The following is a 26,690-nucleotide window of genomic DNA, read 5'->3' on the forward strand; positions in this document are numbered from 1 at the left end:
TATTATTGGGAATATTATTAAAAAACCCACTGATTTCATTCTTCTTTGCTATTCAGATAATGACCATTTGATCTGTTCCATGTGGTTAAATGCTTAAGCACTTTCCTGCATTCTATAAACAAAGTAAAGAAGAATATTTTGCACTTACCTAAATTGCCATCAATGTACATGAGTTTACATGAAGAAAACAGTGGAAACATGCAAAATAAAGTTAAAATCAACAAGTATGCATGCAGGTCAAAACAAATATTTTCTAAAAAGCAGAAGAAAGCAGTAAACAACAGTACAGTGAAAAACAGAAAACAAGGTGAATGGGTGTGATGAACCTACTGGCTTTACAGAATCACCCTAAAACACCTTAAGAAGCTTTCACTGGCTGTAAATACTATATTAAAATTTGATGTTGGAAGTATTTTTTTTTTTTTGAAGAGACTCATTTAGTAAAAACACAGCCAATTTCTTTTTAAGAGTATTCATATGAAAACATACCTCAGGTAGTATGGTAAACCACAAGCACAACATTTCCAGTCCTCAGATTCCTAGCTTTGAGTTGTATAACCATTGAACTTCATTAATATTCACAATAAGCTTCAAAATCCCTGTTGTTTTAGACATTTACACAATAAGATGGGCTGAAAAATATTTGTACCCAAAAAATCCTCCTCTGACCACAAGTGGTATTAACAAACAATGAAAAGTCCTTTCCAACCAGTAATCAAGTGCATACTTTCACCCATTAAGGAAGGCAATGCCCATCTATAAACTCACACTAAATACCCAAGTGCTGGCAACTGCCTGTGTATTCCACTACAATCAACCTAGAAGAATTTCAAAGACCATAAACAAAATATGAAAAAATAATTTTTTAATAATTTATACCTTAGCCTAATCAATATTTTATTAGGAAGATATTTTAATTAGTACAAAGACAGGAAACGCCGTTTCAGAATATTTGTCAGTATATTTTCTTATTGTTCTTTTTAGATTCTTGTCATGAATCAAAGTGAAAATGAAGAGCACATTGTGAAATAACATTGAGTAGCTACTCACAGTTCTAAATTCATGAATACACATTCCCTTCTGTACTGATTATTTTATCAGCTCTATTCTGCTAATTGCAGCATCTGAGTTATTCACATTGCGACAGATGGACAAAAGTTACTTGGAGAAACTATTTCAAGAAAATTTTTTATTCAGAACTACAAACCTCAGAGGAACTGCTCACTATCCTTTTTTCTTCTCTCCATCTCATTAATCTGAAGTAAATTCCTGCAGTATCAGGATAGGAACTAAACTTCAAAAGATCAAAATCTGTAATGTGTTCTCAAAGAACACATTAAGTCAATTAAAATTACCTGGGGTTTTTTTAAGGGAAAAAAGGATCACACTCACCCATTTATTTCCAACATAACCATGCCATGCCTGTAAATGAGCCACTGTTCATGGCACACAGCGTCCATTTCGCATTAATTACGTATTAAATAAGTACATTTTTAAGTAAGTAAAAGTGGCTTATTTTGTGCAATAGGACTTAATATGCATTTTAAGAAATATCACAGCGATTCACTTTTTGCAATGCCATAAAAGCAGCATATAAACAGATAAACATTAATGTATTGTATTAGAAGCAGCTAATCCAAAGCAATAAATTAGTTTTCCCTCTTTGCAGGCAACAACCTTGGAAATGAATATTGCTGATTAATGTCTTTTGTCTTCCCAGCACTTCCCAGCTCATGGCCTTTTGCTGTCCACTGAAACCTTCCACACTCACTCTCCTGTACATTACACACAATTAGAAGCTTCTCATCAAGCCAGATTAGAGAGAATAACTACCTACCTAGGGGAAAAAAAGCAAAATCTCTGTTTGAGACATTGTAAATGGATAACTCCAAGATGAAGAATTACTTAAAATAGTTAAAAACATGTAGAGTACTTTCTGCCCCTATGTATAAAATATGCATGCACATATATAAAATAATTCCAGTTATGTTGTGAAAAAATATCACAAAGAACATGAATAACAAAAGCCAACTAAATGTGGGCTATGATATAAAAGTACAGGTGCTGAAAGCATACACTTTCAGAAATATAACAATTTTCAAAAGAAAAACAGCAATGTCCAAGTTGCTGTCCATCAACTTCCTCATGGATCCCCTTTAGCTTCCAAAAGGTTTAATTTTATCAATTTTCCTGTTGAAACAGATCCTACCATTTCAAACTAATTCATTTATTTGGCAAATTTATTTTCATTTATAATGCTACTTTCCAGGATGGTTTTAAGCCTTCCCAATCTTGCCATTATTTGGATGCATAACACATCCATCCTTTAGGACACTGGTGAAAGCCTCAAGCACAGGACAAATCCCTACCAGATCCTGCTGGAAACCTTTCCAATTCCACCATGAATCACTGATAATTACCCTTTGACACAGGCTTCCAATCAAACACTTCACCATGTAGTAGCAATTTCCTGTCATATGCTTCCCACCAACTCACTAAAGGGAAAGCTTTGGAGACAATGTTTTCTTAACATCACTATGTTGTTCCTGTTTTTCCATTATGCATAAGGTGTGTTTTCCTGTCATCCAAGAAAAATCAGATGTCTTTGACATCATTTTTGATAAATCCATATTGGGTGCTGGTTTAAGTTCCAATTTTCCCATCTCTATATTTAGAAATAGCTTATTTTTAAAAATACAGCTTAAAAATAATTCTTTGGGTTTTGCAATACTTTTTCAGAAACCACTATAAAAATATGAAACATTTTGCTCATTCTCTCATTTCACTTCTTTTTTGGCAGGCAGACTTGCCCTTCTCCAGTCTCCTGGAAGGAGCTCACAAACTCTGCTAGGAGACCCAGAAATTCAGGCAGGGTCACTTCCATCATGGACAGCCAATGTGAAAACACTTTTTAGTGTTTCAGTGTGAAACAACTCCTTTTTCAAGCAAGTTTTATAAGCCAGTAAACCTCAGACACACAAGGACAGACTGAACACTTTTAGGATAGATGTGATAGAGCACATCACCTTTTTTGTTCTTTAAAAATACAGCTTTTTGATGATTCTAATTTAAATCAGTTGTTTGCAAGAATCAATAGCCTCCTGAATGAGAGTGACAAGCTGACACAGCCAGCTTGGGCTTCCAAAGCCACTCCTTGGGAAAAGCTCCTCTCCAAATGCTTACAAGAAAACAGCAATTACATAAGAGAATGGGTACTTTTATATACAAATATTTGATTACAAGAGAGGAAATAGCAGAAACACCTGGTTGACTCCTAAAACCAGCAGAAGACCCCTGGAGTTTTGCTGGGACCTGTGGCTGTGCTTTGTGCTGACTGACACTTCTGAGCCGCCCAAAGAACAGGGTGATCAGTAAGACAACTGATTTTCCTCATGGTATTTGGTTATTCATGGCAGTAAACACAAAAGCCAACTGCAAAGAAGAATTTTATAAGACTAAGCAAATAGTCAGGGGCCGGCAGATGAAATTCAGGGGGATAAAAGTGGCACACAAGTTAAAATAATCCTACCTTTAAGCATAACAAGCTGGGATCTGAACTGGTCAGAATGAATGGTGAGGTATTTTTTAGGTATGATAAATATTTCCATTAAGATATTAGCTTAGTACTCAGTAGCAGCAAAATTAAAGGCATCCAAAACTGAAAGGAACAAACTAATTGTTGAGAATGTCTGTGAGAGAAATACAGAATAAAAAGGCAAACACTACAACATCAACACCACTCATTTTACACCTTATCAAAAACATAAGATGTTTTGGTCCCCCTTGCCTGAAAAAAAAAAATCCCAAACATTTAACAGGTCTGCAAAACATCATGTTACTGTTTCACAAGGAATTATCACACATGGTAAGATGCTGCTGCCTGGAAAAGAGCTGAGGGAGGGATGTGATGATGGCACTGTAAAGTCCTAAGTGGCACTGAGACTGGCACCAGACATCAATTCTTTATTGCTTCTTTCAGTACAAGGAGCAGGAAATCCTTGCAAAAGCAGCCAAAGTCTAGTGAAAAACCAAATGCAAACAGTGGTTCCTCACAGGTATGTTAGGCTCTAAGAGCCTATAAACACTGGCATTTTAAACAGGTCCAAAAGAAACTGGCTGAATTTAAAGTTCACTGAGTTAAGAAGCACAAAGAAACAGCAGCTGGATCACAAGGAGCACTCTCTGGGGATACCACTGTGTCCTTGGCCTCTCCTGTGAATGTCTGGACACTCAGCAATGGAATAGAGCTACCCAACCTCTGTGCATTAGAGAGGGAGGACTCATGTTAAATATACACATAGAGCAAAACACATTGCTTTTGTCAGGTTTGCTGTTACAAGAAATTAAGTGGTTGTCAAAAAGATACAACATGAATGAACTCATAACTGAGTTACTAAATTACTTTCCCTCAAGATAAGCAAAGATTATTTTATTATCTATTAAATAGACTTTAGGGGGGAAAACCAAAACAGAATTGTCACTGGTGTGTGACAAAGTCTCTAAACACCAGATTCAAATTCCAAAAGTCAGTATAAGATATTAATGTGACATTTCCACAAGAAACAGAGTCTATTAGGAGAATTCTCCCTTTAAGGTGATACCAACTACCACCATTAAAGTATCTAACCAACAAAGTTTTTCAAAAACAGAACCTCCACCATGCATTTTTTTGTTAATATTGGTTCTAGCAGCATCCTAGTGTGTCTGCTATAAATAAATAATCAGCAACTACTATTGTCAGTCTGGATACAAAAAGTTATACAAGACAGTAATAAATTAATTCACTGCACTGAATTCCTGGTGACAACCCAGCCCGTTTCCTACTTCAGTTTCCCACTGAAGTAACTGGTAATAGACTTGCCAGCTCTATAGATATTTAGGTTCATGACATGCCTAAAGGTGGAAAGTTTGCTGAGAAGCTCTAACTGATCACAAACTTGGAAGTAAATTAAAAATCTCAGTTGTTGCTGCCTGCCAGCAAAGAAGTTTAGATTTGGAATCTGGAAGTGAGAGAAACACAGGACTGTGTTTTTGTCTGGATAAAGTTAACAGATGGTCTAAAAAGGAGCAGCTTTAAAATAAGACCAGAAGCCAAAAAGTGTGTGGAGAAAGGAAGGATAATTTTTTTTTATCTATTCTGTGCTACTGTTTTATATGCTTTGTATATGTAGCTGTATATTTGATATAGCAAAGACTCAAATTATGACTTCACAGATTTATCCATTCAGACTAAAATATTTGAATCTTTCTATAACTTCAGGAAAATAATGTTACAATGTGAATAAAAGTATTTGAAACACAAATTTACAAGATACTCATTTACTACAATGCAGGTCTCTGAAATGTTACTGAAAACTTCATTCTGTAATGCAGAACTACAGAAAGCTGAATATGAGGATTTATCTTCTTTTAACTTTAACACTGTTAACTCCCTGCACAGCTTAAACAAAATATGCCTCTGGATATTTATTTACACTTTTTCAAAAAGGGCTCATTTACCTCTTCAGAAAATGTTGCCAAGACAACATTTAGACAAAAATAAAAAAAAACCCTAGAGCAAACTTCAAACATAAAAGAAAGGGTAACAGCAATTGTTTTATCCATCTAAAATGTGAAGGGATGCTGCATGAAAGAAATTATAATCTGCATTTGGATTCTTGTTAGTGTGCTTTCCTGCAGTTTAGCAGTGAGAAGCAGATATTCCAAGACATAAAATTATTGTGGAAAACATCAAACTTGTGCCAGCACTGAATACGGTACCAAAAGCAAAACATCAAGTGCTTGTTGTAAATCAACACAAAGAAACCTTCATAATTACTTACCTGATTTTCTTCATGGGAAACTCTCATCTGTTCTTTAAGAACTGACATTCTGGCTGCTTCTTCCTTCCTCAATACTCTCTCTTTCTTTAGCTCAGGACTCCAGAAAGTTTTGATGCTGTTCATAGAGGACCCCAGCTTGCTGTCCTTAATGTCGAGTTCTTTTCTGAGAAGGTCATTCTCCCTCTGTAGATCCTTCAGCTGAGCCTGCAGATCTATCATGGTGCTATCCCTAACCTGTCTCAGCATGGAAGGAACCTGGTGGTGGTGGTGGTGCGAGGATGCGGTCAGCCCTCCGTGCTGGTCGGCGTAAGAAAGGACATCCGTGTGCGACAGTCCAGCAGAAGCGATATTGGGGCTGCTCCCCATGGCCGTGACTCGGCCACCATACACAGCTCGATTTGTAGCCCTTCCAAGAGTCATTGTGCCCTTTGGGAAAGTAGTAGAAGCTACACCCTCGTGGTCACTCAGGTACATTGGTCCAGATGTTGCATAGGCCGCGTTAAGGGACTGGATGTTCTCCATGGACAGCGTCTTCCCTGCCCCCCCTCCCCCGCTGCTGGTTCTCCTGTGGCCCAGCCGGGGCGACCTCGGCAGGCGGGGGGACCTGGAGGGACTTCCCTCCAAACTGCCGATTGTTCTGGCACTTCCATACATTTCTCTTCTACTTTGAGGTACTATTTAGTAAGAAACCAGTAACACTAAAGTTGGATGTTCAATTAAGAATTCCGGCTAGAAACACTGGCAGTTTCACTGCATTCTTCCAGTAGGCAAAATCTGGTTTTCCTCCCAAGACAGACCTGAAAAAAAATATTATAAAATTAAGTTTTCATTTTGGAAAATAAATTTAGAAGTAATCACTATGTCAGAAAAAACAACTTCCCAGAGTAATAACTACAAAAATAAAATCTATTTTATAAATATTTATATATAATATTAATATATTTATATATATATATAACATATATAATATCTATTTTTATAAACATTTTATATTTAGGATAATTAGTTAAAAATGCATTTTCAAACTAATTTCAATCAAAATAAAACACCTAATTTCTTTCTTACTAGAAAGTTTAACAAGCTTCAGCTTGAAATTAAGTTGGAATGAACAACATGGGCCCAATACAATAACATATCATACCTTACCTTGTCATTTAAATGACTGACAATATGAAATTTATATAAAGAAAAATATTTATTATTGGCATAAAGAACTACCCTCTTAAAGCCTCCAGAATTCATTCCCAAGGCACAGAGATATAAAGCAATCTTGTTGATTTACTTTTTCAAGTTTTGGCATTTTAACCTCACTGTCCACATCTGCCCCTCTTTTCAGCTGTCATGCAGCTTTCAAGAGATGACCCACACCTTGTTCCCCCACAAGACTCTGTGCAGCTTTTCTGCTGTCTCAACTTCAACATATTGACCAATTAAAAAAAAACAATTCCTCTAATTCTCAAGTGCCAGCCATCCTCTGGCCAAGCAACTCATCAATCCTCCGAGAAATCCATCCCTGTATCTTTCTGGTTGCCTAAAACAGTTCCACAGCTCCTTCATAGACAAATCTCCCATGAGACCAGAGCTGAAGATCACTTTCCTTCCACTGGCTCCTGGCAGATCCTGAGCAAAAGCAACAACAAATCTTCGGAATTGACAGAATTCACCCCACCCTCTTGCTCACTCAATACAAAAAACACAAACAAAACAAAATAAACACTCCATAAAAAACATTACACTCTGGTGTGGTGAAAAAGAAATGCTGCTAGCAGGAAATGCCAGTATCAATTTAAATTGCACACAATAAAATATTTTTAGATACAGCAGATATGATACATGGCCAGGTGGTGGGGTTGGATATAAATTTGCTCATCCTCAGAAGCAGAGGTACAGAATATTTCATATCATGTCCATGCTGTTTTCCCTTTTCAGACTGATAAATCAGTACACTTCTTGCTTAGAGTCACTTAATAGGTTACTTAGCCTTCTGTTTGTCTCTGATATGTATTTTTAGGTATTTGTTTTGCCTTTTAGAGCTTCTAAGTTGTGGTCTCTCTTTTCTCAACTCGTGTAAATTTTTGCAAGTTCTCATCTCATATCAGAGAACACTTATCTTGCTTAGCACTCCAGTGCTTACCAGTGAGCCCTACTGAAAAAAGGATCCTCATTCCCTATCCAAAGGCAGGCTAACTTCTCACTGAACTTCTTAAACAATGTTCCAATGCTGATTGAACATTGTAACTTCCATAAGCTTGGGAAAATTCTGAAAGTAACAGCAAAAGAGAAGAAAAACCCCACCAACAAGTGTTATTACCTCCACAGCATTTTCAATTTCTTTTTTTTTTCCCTAGAAGTATTCTAATCAAAATAGAGACCTCTGTGCTGTGAACACAAACACACTGATGATATGCTTGATCTTCTTACTTTAACAGGCTACTAAGGACAGCTCACAGACCAAAATCTGAAAATCCTGACTTTACAAATTAAAATGGAGAAACCCTAAGAACTTTAGTTTGTTTCCTTCTACAACCTGAATTATCCAGACTGGCTTTCCTGCAACCACAGAAAAAGGCAAGCACACAAAAACATGCCTTTTCAATGTGTGTACTTCTCAAGGATAAAACAGGAGCCTTCCTTTATGGCTGGGAAGTCTCAGACACAGTAGAAGCCAGACACCACTGCTTTATGAAAGAGGGGAGAAAAAGCACCTACATCATTTTCTGCTCTCTACTGCTTCTACATGGAGCCTTCCTAGCTTCAGGAAGATTTACTGTGTGTCTCAACACATCAGGAACTGGAGACATGAAGAAGCAATACCAGCCTCAGGACCTCAACAATTCCCACAGAGATCATCTACTGTCTGGAGAAAAGAGAGAGGAGAGATCCCATCTTCCCACAGAACCAGCTGACAGAGCCATCCCAGCTGAACTGAGAGTGGACAGGTGAGATATAGACAGTTCTATTTTGAAAGGTAAATTTATTTTATATTGCTATTTTAATTGGACAAGGAGGAAGGAATACTAATACCTTCAAGTAATAATTCTTTACCAAAGCTGTAGGTGTTGCAGTAGCCAGGACAAAGGAGTCTCAAAGGTCATATCCCCCCTAAAGCCTACTCTGAGAAAAAACATCACCCAGCTTCACTCAGTCTGGTATTGACAGACTGCAGACCCACTACACACATTTTCCTACAAGAGTTGAGTTTTAAAATCCAAATCAGATTACTACTAGAAAAAAATCCAGATGCTCACCTGCTTGGCTCAGTATTTTCTTATTTTAAAGAAATTCCTTTAATGTACATGATGTAAAATTAGCCATTATAATTATGAGTTTATTATTCTGCATTGCAAACAAAACTGTATTTTATGTGGATCCTTTTAGGAAAATTAAGCATGCATTCTCAGCTGGGGGCATGAGGGCAGGCACTAGACACCGCCCCATGTTCTCACCAGCCTTGAAAACCCCAGCAGACCTGATACCATTCATGCCAAAGTGCCCCCAACACCTGTTTGAACTTCAGCTTGCCTCCTTCTCCACATTCCTGCCCCACCTGATCTCCTGCAGTCTGCACACAGCAACATCACGGGCTCATGTCACCCACCCGGCTCAAGTCTGACAACTCACTTTAATTGTCTTTTAGCTTCCTGTTTTTGAGAAACCTGGAGCATAGGATTCTGATGTGGATGCTACTAAAAGATCTCACTCAATTTAGTTTCCAAATCCTTGCTTCTACATTGGACATAACTACAGAGTTTGCTTGCAATACTGTATCCACAGTACCCCATAAGCTCTGATTTTCACTGGTTACACACTCTTACATGCTGAGGGATGATTTAGGCTTTTAGTGTCCCCTCCTGAGGCCTGAATCACCTAGTCAGCAGGAAGTTTGGGTATCAGCCAAATACTTAATGGCTTTGCACAACTACTTGCCAATATTAACATTGAGCCAAGAGCTCAAACATTTGTAAAAGTACCAAAAGCTTTAAGGAAACCTCTTCTGTAGAGTTAACCTCCCCAAACAATATACGGTGACAGTTAAATGCAGAAATTATCAATCTGATTCCAAACTGTCTAAAACTGTTTATGTTTAGTACAATACAATTCCCCACATATAAACCAAAATAAGCAAAATAGGAAAGAAAAAAAAAAATAAAAAGGTGATGTAGAACACAATGCTCATATTTTCTCTGCCAGGACTGCACTCTGAGGCACCACAAAAGGAAGGACATTGACAGAAAAAAAATCTGTTCCATAAAAACTTGTCCTAGCAAAAAATTTCTTTATTTTGACAGCATCTTTTAAATACTCTCATTTAAAACACAACCTCTCCGTACACAGAAGACCAGGAGCACATGTGTAATAGAAGTAGTGACGAGGAGCCAGAAATATTTCTACCACTTTCTTTTGGTTTACCTATGTTTTCTACTGCTTTCATAGTGGCACAATACATTCTCACAGCAGAGAATATTCTTTTCTTCACACGTTCTTTACTATCAGTGCTGATGTAAAGGGAAAAAAATGCAGCAAGCTGATATAAACTAGATACAAAAAACTCCAATCTGTTGTAGAGGAGCCTACCTTTCTTCCTTAATCTGAGTGGGCAGCCTGGCATGTCTTCTTTTAATAAGGTAAAGGAAAAAAAGATAAATACAATGCTCTTTATATGGTGTTAGTACAAGATCAGCATTGTTTCGATTAAAAGGACAAAGTACTCTCTTTTCCTGCTTACCAGGCTGACCAAGTAACTTCTTCTCCCCGACCTTTTTTAATACAAAAAAGAAAATAATCCACTTCTTCCTGCTACTCTACTATTCCTTACGAGTTTGAAAAACAAAGCATATATGACAACTTCAAAAGCAACATTTTCATTTAGGTTCCTTACAGTGTCCTGAATCTGCATTTCTTATGTAAATTTAAGTTTTACTACAGTCTGCACACTACATTTCTTTTTACTAGCTAACAGACATTAATTTCTGCCCTCCCTTGTAGCTTGTTGTAAAATTACACATATGTATCTGTAAATAAAGTGCGTTCCAAAGGCTGTTTTAATCTTGTGAGCTGCTCATGTCCCTGAGCTCCCATCAGTGCTACATGGAGGAACTGGCATTTACACCTCCCAGGACCAGGTCACATCAGGCCTTTCCTTTCCCTCTCACACAGAAGAAAATAAGAAGGCAAAAGCAGGAGTGGCTGCTTAATATGGCTCTAATGACATATATGGAAAATAAAGCTGTCAGGCATTCTAAAGCTGTCAGGTGCAGTGACAGCAATGAATACTTGTCATGCAATCAGAGAACTCCACCAATTGAAATATTTGCTCAAAATGACATATTAAAAATCTTGAAAAGCAAGCAGCTCTGAAACCATTATCAGGACTGTGAATCATATTACTCTCAAATATACTTAAGTGAAGGGTCAACAATTAATTTTTAACTCTTTTATACAAGTTTCATGGGCTTAAAATAAGCCTAGTGTTTAAGAAAGGTGCACTTCTTTCCAAGCATTTTACTCTTTATTATAATGTTTGAGACATTGTAATTGTTTTAAAACATCATAATAGTTAGAAGTAGGCTTTAAATAATATAAATAATCTTTAAACTCCACCAGTTGACACCTCCATTATTTTATAACTTTTCTCTGTTGCTCAAACTCCAATTCTTAACGTTTTATCTTTAACACTTCCATTAAAACAATTATTTCCTACAGTCTTGCATGTGACAAGTATCCTGAAGTTTCTAAGACACCTAAGGAAGGTGAGAAATTTCAAATTTGTTTCATTTTATTTTTCTGATGTTATGTAAAATACTAAAGACCTGAAAATGGAACATGAAAAAAAAAAAGGCTTCTACAGCCAAGCAAAGGCAGAACCATCACATCTAATTTTAATTGTTATGCCAGAGAACACACTGTATCTCTATAAAAAGCTATAGGGCAGCCAATCTGCCAAGTCTGGGCAAACACAACCACGTACAGTCTGTAAAAGTTACCTGCCAGTGCTGAGCCTTTCTCACTCTCCAGTCCCTTCTGATTTAACAGCCACCCCCAGGTGCAGGGATGTTTAGGGTCACCCTTTGCTTAAACCTCAAAGCACCAAGAGTGATGTAAAGAGTTCCAGAGGTGCAGGGTAAAGCACCTCAGCTGGACCTGGCTGAAGCTCCCAGTCCCACTCACCATGTCATTGTTTTGCTGCCCATCTGCTCTCTGCAGCTCCTAACACTGGGATTCTACTTTTTATTGATGGGTGGGAGGGTGGTGGTGTGAATCACAAGCAACAAGGGATAGAGACACACAAATTCCAAAACACTGCTTGTCCCTGCTCAGTTTTTTGGTTCTCAGCTTCCCCACACCATAATGACCTTCCTAGGACACACAGATATTTCTAAGGACCTGGCAAGCTTTTGGTTTTCCAGAGAAACATTTCCTAACATTTGAATCCTTGTAGGTGTCTTGTATGCTAAATTCTGCATCCTAGTCTGTATTCATCATGCCTTCCATCCTGCAATTGTTACTCACTTGCCTTTTATTCCCTTCGCAATAAGAATTCTCATTTATCAATGCAAGCCTGCATTTATAAGCTCCAGTATTTTGTGGAGGATTATTCTAAGGCACTTGGTAAATCAGGCAAACAGTACATTTCATTTAATAACTATTAAAGAAAAACAACAACAATCATATGTCTTGAATTCTTACTAAAATAGGTTCCTTTGGGGAAAAAATAACAATGTAAAAGTACACAACATTCTTCAAGATTACTTGAAAGTTATGCCTAATTATTAGCACAGTTATGCTTCGCTTTTGCCAGCATTACCTAACTTGAATGACTAAATAACTTACAGAAACACAGTTATAGACTGAATTATCTTTTGAGAAGGCAGAGCTTAAAAATAAGCATGATTTAATAAAACCTAGAAGTTTACCAGGAAAAGTCTGAAAGACCAGACTTGTTCTGTCATTTCTATGCCACCAATATTTATACAAATTCTTTGAAACCAAAGGCTGCTCAGCTGGTAATATATATATTAAACGCATAATAAAAACTACATTCCTCTTAGTAAAATAACCTAAGAACTGAAAATAGTGTCAAAGGAAATTGACCAAGTTTATAGTTCGACCTGTTAATTTGTCTATTTCCACAATAAGTATGCTTAAAAATAGTCTGTCATTTACCATTATGTCATACTTTTAATTTTAAGATGCATTTATAACTCTTAATGGTTTAGAAACCAACAGAGACACTCCCACACAATGGAGTACTTTCAATTTAATTCAATAAGGCTACTCCAATGCATGTTACTAAACACAGGCTTACACATTTGCAAGACAAAGCTATATTTTTCCTTTTTTGCTACAAAGCTTCCATTCTCTGTAAAAAGGCAACAAAATGGTCACAGGATCAGCTGTTAAGACTACCTATGCAGCCTCCAGCAGTTTCTTAGAATACTTAAATACTGGGATATTTAGCAAGCCTAAATATCCATTCTGCAGTTTGCGTTTATTTGATTCTGGAATAGCAGTATGCCTACTCAAACTGCAAAACAAGAAGCATATTTCTGCATTCAGCTTGCTTTGAAACCACCACAATGTAAAAACCTGTAGAACATCCCTCCTCTGTTGTCTTTGCCCAGATATAAGAGCATGCACATTTCGGTACCATGCCAAAGGAAAACTGGCTGTGCTTCAGCCACATCAGATCACAGCTGTCCAAGGAACTCACAGGCTCTGTAAGCAATGCAAGTGATTTAGCAGATTAGCTTTCAATTCATCATAGAATCAGCATCCTGGACCATTAGAAGACCTTGCACTTCAGGAATTGCCTTTTTATTTATTTATTTATTCACCAAAAGAGTGGAAGAACTCCCCAAGCACTTGGTGGCTGGCTCATAATTTCACAGCACGGCCCAATCTGCCCCCTTTGGTCTCACACTCAGCTAAGCACAATCACACCAGTTCACAAGTGCAATTTCTAAGTCCTCACAGGCATCTGACTTAACATTTGAAGCTGATGACAGATGTTATTGTAACTGTTTCCTTAAGGAAAAACAAATGGCTTGAGCAGATTTGAAATGAGGTCTATAAATGAAAGCTGAGGTACATCATGACTGCCAAGACTCAGCCATCAAAAATAAACTTGCTGTACACAGCAAACTGTCTTCCAGAGGAGCCCCTGAGAGTACCCATTTCTTCCACTATTATTGCACATAGGTAAACAAAAGGAACTGTGCTTCATTTACCAGGTCATATTTGTCCACTAATCTGAACTGTTCAAAGAACATAAGTGGTAAGAAATGCATTTCAGCGATATATTTTGAGGAAAAGAATGCACTGCAGAAAGCTGTTTAAGTAAAAGTCTCACCATCATAGAAATAGCACAGACCTGTGCTGTTTTAGAAATTAAGTAATTCAGACACTGCATGTGCCAAGAGATAATGAAATATATATCTGAGCAGATTACCAGTAAATTAATTTTACCGACCATGAAAAGTGTTTAGATAACACTGAAAACTGAAGGGACAGCAGTAAAATTTCCAACAGGCCTCAACTCATATTTGACAAAGAAAAATCAGTTCCTGAGACTTCAAAGAAAAATCAGTTCCTGAGAATTCAAGTACTGTGGCCTCCAAGTCCTGCAATGAAACAATCCAAACATGCCAAACAGTGTAACCACAAGTACAGACATGTTAAACCTCCATAAGGAATTGGAATGAAGGGACCAAGATGTGCTCTGTAAACTTCTCAATGCCTGGAGAAGATTATGTCCCATTAGTCAGCATCCCAAATGATCTGAGTTGTTCACTTGGAGGGAACTGCCCCACACATTACCAATGTAAAATTCAGAAATGGCAGAGATTTGTTACATTGCTTTCACTGCCTTCAAAATAAATTGCACATTATATCCAACTAAGCAATCAGTACAGACAATGCTTTCTCCAGTGCTTCCCACCCCAACTCCACAGCACTTCCTGAAACTACAGCAAATCATTCCCACACAAACCTATACAATATATATTTATATATACACACACCTTTTCCATCAATCCTTTTATGCCATTCAATGTCCCATGTAATTTCTCACACAATGAGAGTTTAGCATTAAATCACTTGAAAATCTCCCAATTTTCCATTTTTGCAGAATTTGGCTGCTAGATTCTACATCTGCACTGTGACTTCAGTTAGAGGAATAGGATAATGAGCAGGACAAACAGTGGGAAGTATTTAAAAAAAAAACTCAAACAGTATTTGCTGCAAGTGGTGTATTCTAACCAAATAAAAAGTACATTTATCATTAAAGAAGTCACATGGTAACTAGCCTGAAACATTTCCAGTGAATGCCAGTCTGCAAGACTGTCTTAGAATGAGTTTTTAAGATAATCAAGAAAGCAAATATCACCTTTCAAAAACCTAATCTTAAAATTCACAGAAATGCTCTGGCTTTGCTAAACATTTAAAATGTTAAAGACTCCCACACATCCAATCACAACTTGAAACTGACATACACCTCAAACTCTTAGACACATTTGTCTGCTCTCCTAAAAGCACAGAAATTCCAGCTCTACACATCTCCCTCATTGTTCTCATTTTAAAGTATAGGGACAACACATCACCTGCCCATTGCCAAGTCTAAATTTCTAATATTAGGAAGGAATTCCAAGTTTTTACTTTTTTTTACTTTTTCCAAGTAAACAGAAATGCTGTAGCAGTAATGGAGCCTTATCCAGAGAAGTGCTAAAATATCTTTGCTCCTCCTCTCTCCTTTGGCAGAGCTCAGCACCTGACAGACTGTCCCTGAAAGGAGATGTGGTTCCCAGTTGTTGCCATTACCCCAAAACAAATCCTGGCTACTTAAGATATTCCAAAGCTGGGAATCTAAAAGCCACCATCACTAAATCATAAAAATCCCTGAAATCAACTGTCAAGAAAGCAACAACAAAATTTAAATTCCACAATGCTAATGCATCGGACACCCACATTTTGACATACAAACATTGGATATCCATGCTTAGAAAAGTCCTTGGACCTCCACAAGTAGTCAACTGCTGCTTTCCAAGGAAACAGGTTGGGGATTTGTTTGCATCTTACGTCCAAGCAGTAACAAACCAACATCAGTCAATTTCACTTCATTTCAGAAAGACTGTAAGAGATGGTTTCTTTCTATAAACTACTTTTCATCTTTAAAAATGGAATAAAACCAAAATACTCCAGAATATTTAACTGATGTTTATGCTGATATGCCTTTGTATTTTCTTAGTGTCAAAGTGTCACTCAGAAGAAGCAGCACTACACAGTTCATTTTCAGAATTTAGTTTCAACTATGACCCTGAAAAAGAACTTACAAAGTCATTTTACTTTCAAATAGCTCCTACCCTTTTGCCAGCACTTAACAAAAAATGTAAGCTAGTCTTAGTGTTGCAAAATATAAGTAAATTGAGGCAAGCTCATCATTCCTAAATAGATATGAGATCATTCAAAAACTAAGACTTAAATCACAAAAATATTTTAACACAATACTAAACCAAACAAATAAAATATCACAGATAAAAAGGATCACATAATAATTTTTTTTAAAAATCCAGTATCAGAGTAACATTTCCTAGGTGGATCTAACTAAGATCCTCCATATATATATCTTCCAGGCATTAAAAACTAAATTAAACAGATGAAAACAAATGCATCATAGTGGATAAAAATATAATAAACACCCTAAGAGATACAGGTGGGAGAACATATGTGGTCTTTGGAAGCGATACACAGGCTGGTTGCCTCATCCTCTTTGAGGGGTGAACAACCCACTCTTTTTTCTTAGTCATCCTTCAAAGGTCAGTAACAATCATCTTTCTAAAGCAAAAGGAAAAATATCACCTTGAGCATGCTTACACAAAAACACATGCTGAATAAATAATTCTCTAAGTATCACATATATTTGGCATTCCAAAATGGTTGTATGTGTTCTTTTGGTATTTGGCTGCTAAGGATAAGGCCCACAGCTTTCTTCAGCCTTCAGAGCAGGCAAGGAACAGCAGGAGGGACTGGCATGGATGCTGGATCTCACACCACCATCCACCAGAATTTGACTAGCAGTAGATTAGGAGGAGTCGAAGAAGCACCCACAGGATAAGAGGCCACGAGAAGTCTTGTCCAAATGCTGGCAAACCTCAAGAGCAAGGATAATGAGTATAATAAGGCATCCAAACAGTAACCAAAAAATTTCTCAATTCCTAATTTGAAGATCTACCCCACCCTGGGTGTGGTCATAAATGCAGCGTGGGGTTTCTCCATAGTACAGAGATGTAGTCTCAACCTGAGCTGGACAGCCATAGACCCCAGGGACTGCCCTTATCTCAACGAGCCTATGGAAGAAATTATGTTCCCTTCACTCACTGGACAAAAAGCCTCTCCTTCCTCCCAGATTCCGCTAGGAAAAGTGAAAATGCTAACTCACCTTGATGCTTTTGAAAGCCATTTTACACAGAGCTTTAAAACAAAAATAACAGCAGTAAAAATGCTTCCTTTAAGGCACTGAGGAGATGTGGAGGCACTTTCACACACAGCCCTTAACACAGTCACCCACGAAGCCAAGGCTTGGACTGCAAGTTTCTTCCATCAAGAAACTAAGAAATCTTTTCCCACAGAAACATATTTCTTAAGGGACCTGGACATAGCATTATACACTCTGTGTGCAGAAACAGACCCGGGAAAAAAAAAAAAAAAAAAAAAAAAAAAAAAAAAAAAGCGGGGGGCCGTTTTCCTCCTTCTGCTGGGGGAAAGGAGCTAAGGGGGAATGCACTGCTCCAGCACACGGACCGTGAGGGGACTGCGGCTGAGGGGTTTTATGGCTGGTGTTTGCTTCACCTGAGCTGTGGGAGCGTTCGCCATCCCCCGCCCTTCCACGGGGACAGTCCGAGGAAATCTCCTGGCACAGGGACTGGTTTGAGGTCCCGGTGGGGACGGGAAGCCCTGACACGGCCGCTGCGCGGAGCCAGGCCGGGCAGGCGGCCGGGCTCCCTCAGCCCCGCTGCCGAGCAGAAGGCTGGGAGGGCAGTGCCCGATGTTCCCCCCGCACCGGGCTGGGGAAGGGCCGCAGGAGGGCTCTGCCATTCCCGGGGGAGGGAGAAACGGAGGAAGGGAGGAGGGCGGCAGCGCATCCCCAGCATCTCCCCTGAAGGCAGGGCGGCGGGGCTGACACGGGGGATCCGCTCCGTCCTCGGCTTGGCGACGGGGAAACCAAGTGCCAGGGGCGAGGCGACTTGATGGAGAGGAACCTCCCTCCCTTCCCCGCCCTCCGAGGAGGGGGAGCCGGAGCGGGGCCTGCGCCCGGCGCGGCTGCCGGGAAGGGGCCGCGTTCGAGGCGGCCGCCCTGAACACGCACGTGGGGCTGGAGGGCCGGGGATGGGAATAAAAACAAATCCCGAACGACAACAGCTAAGTGAAAGCACTGATTTAGAAAGCCGACCAAAAAACTAACCCTGGCAAGTAGGATTCGCCCTCCCCTTGGCTGCACTTATTGGCCGCGCTCGTGTGCAACGAGCTCGTGTCTGCCAATGCCACTGGTCGGCCGGCGTGTCCATCACCACGGGAAGAGCAATTCGCCGCTAAGGGAATAGATTCCCATCCATCCATCCATCACAAGGCTTAGCAGGTAGCCGCCTAGAAATCAATCACACACTAATAAAAAAAAAAAAAAATCCTTTTCCATCAAATTACTACTGTAGTGCTCCCAGGAAAATATCTATTGTATCCTTAGGGAACATAGGCGTGGACTTCATCACATTCATCACTTATCCAGCCTAAAATGATCTTTTCTTAAAAAAAAAATAAATAAATGAACCCCAGCATCATAAATGAGGGACCCCAGTAAGTATTCATTAATTACATGACTGAAAAATAATACTCTGTTAGCGTCTGTTTCCATTTGCCAGCCACTAGAAGGGAACAGAAATCTTTCACCTTTTTTTCCTGACACGGTTTTTAAAACACCAAACATTATCCATTATTTAAGTATAAAGCTAGGAATTTCCAAAACCCATCAATTCTATTCCAGAAAACTTTAACAACAACAATAATATTTTTAAACACTAGGCACCAAAAAAAAATTTTTTAAAACATATTAAAAAATAGAGTCCTATGGCTGCTTTTAATAGAAATTGCAAGAGAGGTTTCTGGTTGACGATTCTGTAGGGAGAGGCACTCTGTTACCAGAATAAGATGTGCACTTGGTTCCATTTATTACAATGTATTTCCAAGGCAATATAAAAAGCCTATTCTGCAAATTCATCTCCAGATTCAGCTACCAGACAGTTGTGAAAAGCAATACCAGCATTTCCTTAATCACAGTAAATTTACAGTCATGCATCCCAGCCATATTCTTGTTCGAGCTTCTCACCTTTCAAATCATTGCATCTGCCTTCCGTCCTCACATGGATTTTACAACATCACGTTTAGCTGGCATCCCATTTGCGCGGAGGAGGGAGGCGGCAGGGCGAGCCGGAGCCGCGCAACGCCTGCGAGGGGCTGCCGAGGAGGAACCTGCTGCGGCCGGGGGAGGCTCGTGTGCCCCTGTCCCTCAGCGAGTCTCCCTCAGTCAGCTGCGAGCCCGGCTGTCTGGGCTGCCGGTCCCTGACTCAACATTCCCAGCATTCCCGAGGAGCCGGGGCTCCAGCGGCGCGGCGCGGAGCCGCCGGGGGCAGCAGCAGCAGCAGCAGCGGCAGCGGCAGCACACGCACCGCAGCCCGTGAGCCCTGCGAGCGGCGGGCCCTGGCCGTTCATCGCCAGCCCGCGGGTTCCAGTCCCCACCCAGCCAGCGGCTGAGAGCGTCTTACTCATTGGGAGACAGCCTAAAAATACACCTAGGTCTGCGTAAAACTGCAGAGGATAAATTGCTTTCTCGCCCCTGTTCACCGAAGGCCAGAAATGTTCAAAGGCAGGTGCTTCAGAGCATGATGTCTAAAAAGCCATTGCTACATGTGTGTATTTACATAAACAGAATGAACATAGAAATCTGAATCTGTGTTTGGGCTTAAGTGTCAAAGAAATTAAGATGACATCCATATTTATTTGTGTTTATTTTTCAAAAAAACAGTATGCAGGGGAGAAAAAAACCACAGGATTAGCTGCTACACAAAGCCTGAAAGCTTTTTCCATAAGAAAACTGCAAACTGCATTAAAAATTATTCCTGAGATTTTATTGCTTTTTATTAACAGGAGTGAAAGAAACTTCTCTAAACATCACCAGCATCCTAAGAACAGAGGGTTTGTTCCTTTTCTATTTTTCCCTCTTCTCAATTCTTTTTAGTTTAATCAATTTGCATACAATTATAAGTGATCACCTTTGGTCTTTAGCATCAATGCGCCTTCATACCTTACCCTACACAAAATTTCACAAACATTTTATCAGTCTCCTCCTGATCTCATTGCCATAACAATAATTTTAAGAACAATTTCGGATTTGTAGTTGCTTTAATATAATCTCTACTTTATTTCTGTCTTGCCCACATAGGCATCTATAAATGCCACTATTAAAAAGCATTGAGAACAACAGCTTTAATGGAATTACTGTTTAAAAATATGTCAAATAAAATTGATTTCAACCAACTGTATTTAAAATTAGTGTAACATTTTATTGCAGTACCTGAATTGTCCAAAGCCAGCCGAAATAATAGGCTGTCATAGGAATTTATTTGGAGATGCTAGAAAGTCATTCCCAGCAGGAGCATAGCAGGTTTGAATTTCCCTAAGAAAGGGACACAATCTTACAGTACCCACCTACTAGCTATAATTGCAATAGAAGGCAAATATTTTTTCTGAGTTCAAAGTAATGGAATAACCATGATTAAAATGCAGACTTATTTGAAGACATTTCTGTTCAAGTTGTTTCAAAACCATGAAAAATACGGACACAGAAAATCTATTCCTGAAGAAATTGACAAGAAGGGACGTGGTTTTGTATACAAATAATTTCACTTGATCTGAAAAGAAAAGTAGTCCTCAAGAGTTAGCAAGTCTGCATCTGTAAGAAAACTGATAAGCACTATAAAATGTGGGTCACTACACTGAATGCTTCAGAGCACAAGAAGTGTCCATTTTCAGCTTAGCCCTTAATTTGGATTCAGTGTGAAATAAGAACCTCTTCTAGACCTGTCTCAATATTGCTAAATCAAATTCTGTCTCAGTATTGTTAACGATGACAGGACTTTTGTTCTAAGAGGTGTCAGCTGCTGACAGTTTTTTAAAAAACATGTCACACCATTCCTGTCTATATGAAAAGACAAGGAACATCAGGTTCTGCCTTATCTTTTTTGTGACTCATTCACTGGCAAAGACTGAGGGCCTTGTGATAGCCAGCAAAAGCCAGAAGTGTCCTGACAGAGCACCAGTGGCCTAAGAATCTTCTTTCCAAGGAGTAATCACTGTGGGAAGACAGAGAGCTGCCATAAGGCTGAAACAACACTGCAATGAATTGAGCTTGCTGTCACTGAATGAACTTTATAGCGGAGTTCATCACAGCCCATCCCAGAGCTGCAGACCCTCTGCAGGGAACTGGCAGCACTACATTCTGTGCCAAAGAACAGAATATACCCACCATGGATAAGACCATTGCAGATCTTTGTGTGAAAAAAGTATTTTGCCAAATTGTACTCAAAAAGACTTGTTAGAAAAATGTGCAGTTTAAGAGAAGGAGGGGAAAAGTAATCAGAATTTTACAGCTAATCTACTTATTGTATTAGTAGAAACAACACCCATGCAAAGAACCTCAGGGTCACATAATCCAAACCCTTCAATAATATTCATTCCTTATGTTCAAGACCATGCTGGAATCCAAATCCAAAGGGTAGTATAATAACAATTGTGTCCTTAAGGCTGAATTCTTTGCAGCTGATGAAAGTTCTCATTTCAGTCTAATCACAGGACCATCTGTGTTTTCCTCAGTGCCATGATGCAGGTGGGTGCCATTAAGCACAAAAAAAGCCAGATCATATAAGTAAACTACCACTTTTTTCTTTTTTATTTATTGTAAGAGGTTCCCATTAACTACTAGATATATCTGTCAGCCAACTGTTAGAGGAAAGCAGTCTGTTGTAAAACCTAAACAACTATTTATAATATAAAGTGCCATGTGATGCAGTGTCTAATGTTTGCACTTGTCAACAGTTTCCATCTTCAAATAGATTTTTGGCTAGCAGACTTCAGTTTATTTGTTTTCTACCTTAAAAATGCAGTATATTCACAGTTCTTTCTGCTTTCACATCAGGAGCTGTGGAAACCCCACTGAAATTAATAGTGGTTTGTTTGGTTTTTTTTTAAATTTCAATTAGCCCACATTAAGGCCCTAACCAAGTAAAGTAAATATGAAATACAGATTTTCAAGTCTCTTCCTTAATGTACACTACACTGATTTTGGAAGCAGAAGAGTATAAAACATGCTTACTACAACTATCCTATTTACTTATTCTAAGTATAAATAGTTCAAAATAACATATAATGTAGAATGTTACTTACTCTCTTCAATTCCCATGCCTCCCTTCATCCTTCCCAATTCTTTCTCCTCACCTGTGGTACTAAGACTTTAACAGCAGCCAGCTCCCTTTCATGTTTTGGTGAAGATGGATGTTCTTTAGTGCTTCATTTCTTTAAAAACAGAAATACAAATAGAAGCTTGGTCCCTGCTGCATAATTACTAGCAAGCAGCTGCAAGTGTGTGCTTTAAAAACCCAGGAAAATCTATTTCAGCTTTAGTCGTTGAATCTGTGAATAGCCCCACCCTATTCCTCTGTGCTTCCCTAACTTAATTTACACTGAAATTTACAGAACTAAAAAAAACAAAAAAAAAAACATTGCCTTTACCATGACGAGGTGATCAGATTTCAAGTAAGCACTTGACCCGAAATAAACAAAAAGCTCCAAACAAAAAAAGTAATTGAAATAAAACTTAGTTTCCTGTTGATTTCAGAATGAGGCCCTATCAGTCAAGTCCACAGAGAAGGTGCATTCATCAGTCATTAACTATGGACTGTTCTTTCCTATCAGTTTCTATACTCACCTGCAGATACCTGTCAAACTGAATAATAAAACAGTTTCCACTACATGTTAAGCTTCTCTTTTGCTTTCCTCATGACATATCACCCAAGACTGCTATAGTGGTTTTAAAAATTATTAGTATAATTTATTTATTATTAATTGACATGATCACATGCTTTCCAAAGGATGGAAAAGTAAGTGTTACTTGAATGTACCTGAACACACAAGAGGCCATTGAGGAATTCTTTATAATGTATTATAATGCAAAAACAAACAAGGAAAATATGCTAATTTGTAATTACATAATTTAGCAGTTTATTGTGTACTGCACAGCCTATATCTATTCAGGATAGAAATAAAGCTACTCTGGCAGATACTGTTAACATCATAGTTAGAAGTAGAGCAAAAACACTAAAATAACTTAATAGTAAAAATACCCATCTCACAGAAGATCTCCAGCTTCCACATCTCAAAACAAGGCTATTAATAGGCATTTGCACCAACTCCACAACATATTTCAGAGAGTTAAAAATAATTCTTAGGAAAATTCAAATTCCAGGAATTTTTAACAGTATGTAGCAAAGACAGCTTAAACATCTTGAATTAGGTTTAACATTTTAAATTTTATCAATGGCACTTTATTTTCCTGGTTGGAAACCCAGTATTACTGCTACCACCATTGTACACATAAATATGCAGGATGTCTGTTATAGAGAATTGCTACTAAATGAGCACTGACTAGCAAACTCTCAGATGCTGGTTTGGGTTTTTTTTAATCATTTCAGAGCTAATGTCCAACTGACTTTTCAGTAAGAATTAAGCTTTCAAATGCCAACCTCACTCCTGAAAAGTAAATCCAGATACTAAAATTTTACTTACAAGTGTCAGCAAGAGGCACTTCATCTGAAGGCAGCTGAGGTTCTCCTCTCACTTCTCAAGCTGCAGAAAACACATCTCCTTCCCCACTTAGATCTCAACCTCCACAGCACACCTAGCACATACAGACACTGGAACTGCAGGACTATTCACCACTACCCATCACCTTTTCCCAGCAGAGCTACAGGGCAGTTATTCAGTGAGGGAACCTTTTATTGGCAGCACAATCTCCTCCAATTTTAAGCAGCTGAGTACTGAAGCCTGAGGCACTGCCTTAATCACATGCACGTGGTGGGAGGGAAGGACTGGAGCAGAACAAAATTACCTGAGCTAGGGGAGCTAAACTATATCCACTACAGCAGTCCCCAATGGAAGCAAATTTCTACAGTGAGCATGGCCCTATTAGATAACCAAATTCAGGAATCATGTGAAAATAATAAAACCAGTAGCCCTGTATGGCTGCTTTGAAAGTGACACTGAGCCTACAGCTGCTTTCTTCTTTTGTGCTCCTTGTGGATTCTGTTGAGTGTCCAACTGAATAACCAGAAATACAAAACACCTGACCATGGATGGCAACTCCAGCTCCCACAAAGGTTCACAATTAGCTAATAACTGACATTACATAGCAGGTGTGAGCTTCACACTACTGTTACATTTATAATAAGGTGACTTGATAGTGTTCCATCTGTTACTCTATATAGACACACTGAGAAAATTTCTAGACTGTTTTGAGAGGGTAACACATTATATCCACTTTATAATACTTCACAGGATTACACAAAGTACATTTATGGGGAATTAAGTTAGATTTATTTTATATATTAAATTAAACAATTTACAACATGGTTTTATAGATCCTTTTACACATACAGTAATTCACCTCTGCATGCAAACATGAAAAAACGTCCACAAATTCCACAGTAAAAAAAAAAAATCTGTGATACAAAGGTTCAGGTTGTCTCAATCTTGAAATCTTCTTCACTACAAAGTCCCAGAGCCTTTAAGAAGAAAACACTTTTCCCGCGTCTGTGGTTCGTCCAAAACTTTTGTGGTACTATGCAAAAAACCCCAACCTAGATAAAACAAGAACATTAGATTTCTACCTGCTAATGTAGGTTTTATTTCATATACAACCTAAGGCTAGACAAGGAATCCTACGTTTCAGTAACCAAACAGTTGTCACATACTCCATAATGTTCACTGAAGTAACCTTAACTTTGTCCAATTTTACTCACAACAGGATCTCATAACCATTGGATATCCATTTGTCATTGAGATTGTCAGTGCTGTGACACAGAATAACAAATAGCACAAACAATTCTGACTACTTCATTTAAGTTCTGGTCTTTAAAATATAAGAAAGGTAAAATATAGGCTTTAAAACTGGAGAAAGATTAAATATAGGCTTTAAAATAATGGCTTTAAAACATCCTTTTATTTCTATGTCAATCATCTACTAGCCTGACTTTGTGAAATATCAGGACTTCTCCCACATTTGAGCAAAACTTGGCCACTACTAGAGGATCTGACTTCAAGAGGTTATGTCCCCTTATTGTATCAATTCTAGAACTAAAAAGAGATGACGGTCTTTTTCTCATTTAGTTTATCACTTAGAACCAGCCCTGTAAACCATATGAATGCAAGCACATGTAATTAAATTTTTGTAGAACAACACCTTGGTATAAAGAAGAAATGGCTGAGCATTATCTTCATTTGTGCCTCTGGACTCTCTCAACTCCCAAAATGGCATATTCCCACGAAGAATTCCAGTTGAGAATATGCACAAACTGATGCCAGTTTCCAGAACATCCTTGAGAACTGGGCTGGAGGGAGTTTGTCCAGTCCAAAACATGGTTTTTCTAACAATTCAACAGTTCAGTTTCTGTGCCGTTTCCTGAACCTGTTTCATTTACTAGCAGAGATGTAACTGTAGGTGAAGTTCCTTCTCTCTGGATGATTGTCTGACTACAAAAGCATCTAATGAATAAGTTCCCCTCAGAACCTGAAATGTGCCTTTAAAGAAAGCCTATTCAGTACTGATGATTGCAGATGAAGCACTTTCCTTAGGGGAGACTTTAGATCCAGGATTCAACTTGGCAGTGCCTTTTTTGCATTCCTCCCCTGAGAGTTTCTGCTTTCTTCATTGCTCCAATCCCACTTTTACATCCTATTCCACTCATAAAGTCTGCTGGTTATCTTTCTAACTAAGAGCAATCTGTGCCTTCAGTGACAGAAACACAATCACACATTGTAACAGAAGAACTTATGTGCATACCAATAATGGAGGTCAATATTAAATTCAACTGACTTTTTATTTCTTTATTAAGCTATATAGAAAAAAATGAGAGGCCTCACAATTTAAAATAAAAAGGGAGAAGTACTTTTAATTGTCAGCTTGATATTATATAACATTTCCCTAAAACTGGGTATGAAATGGCTGCTAAAGTACAGGAATTCCTCCCTGCCAGTCTGGCACTTCTATTTCTTGTGGGCTGCAAGACTCAGGGTGTGCAGATCGTGAGCATGACTGTGCCTGAGGTGTAACTGTGCCATGGGGGAGAAGGTGGCTCTCATAATAAAGTTCTTGCAAATTCAAGGATTTATTTTTTTGTCACCCCTTTATCAAGTATTGCTTAGAGAAAAAAAAAAAAAATCCATGTGTGATTATTACTAATTTGGTTAGTCCATTTTGTGAACTTTCTCACTGTTTAGTTGACTTTATTGGGAGAGTCCAATTGAGGAATGACAAACAAAAACATCACAGGAAAGTGTCAAACTTTAAGCTTGGTAGAAATAAATAATAATCGGGAGGGGTTATTTCCAACCAGTTCTGGATAGGGGTTGTTTCCAACCAGTTCTGGATATGGATTAAATATACCATAGCAACTTCCATTTCCCCATAATTTTTCTGTCCATTTAGACATAATCTTGGGAAGAAAACTTACTTGAAATAGCAATTCAAGTAAATTATACACCTTGAAAACA

The 26,690-nt window shown here is 38.5% G+C and overlaps 1 protein-coding gene across 1 annotated transcript in view; it reads right to left on the reverse strand.

Moving 5' to 3' along the window:
• Positions 1-23,910, reverse strand: part of ERC2 (ELKS/RAB6-interacting/CAST family member 2) — a 318,526-nt gene extending 294,616 nt beyond the window's left edge. The window contains exons 1-3 of the mRNA XM_058812979.1: positions 23,709-23,910; positions 22,362-22,439; positions 5,823-6,619 (exon numbers count right to left, since the gene is read on the reverse strand). Coding sequence (XP_058668962.1) covers positions 5,823-6,476 — 654 coding nt within the window. The 5' untranslated portion in view covers positions 6,477-6,619; positions 22,362-22,439; positions 23,709-23,910. The remainder of the gene's footprint in view (positions 1-5,822; positions 6,620-22,361; positions 22,440-23,708) is intronic.
• Positions 23,911-26,690: the final 2,780 nt, after the last annotated feature.

The sequence above is a fragment of the Ammospiza caudacuta genome, chromosome 12, assembly GCF_027887145.1.
Source record: "Ammospiza caudacuta isolate bAmmCau1 chromosome 12, bAmmCau1.pri, whole genome shotgun sequence".
Classification (NCBI taxonomy): Eukaryota; Metazoa; Chordata; class Aves; order Passeriformes; family Passerellidae; genus Ammospiza; species Ammospiza caudacuta.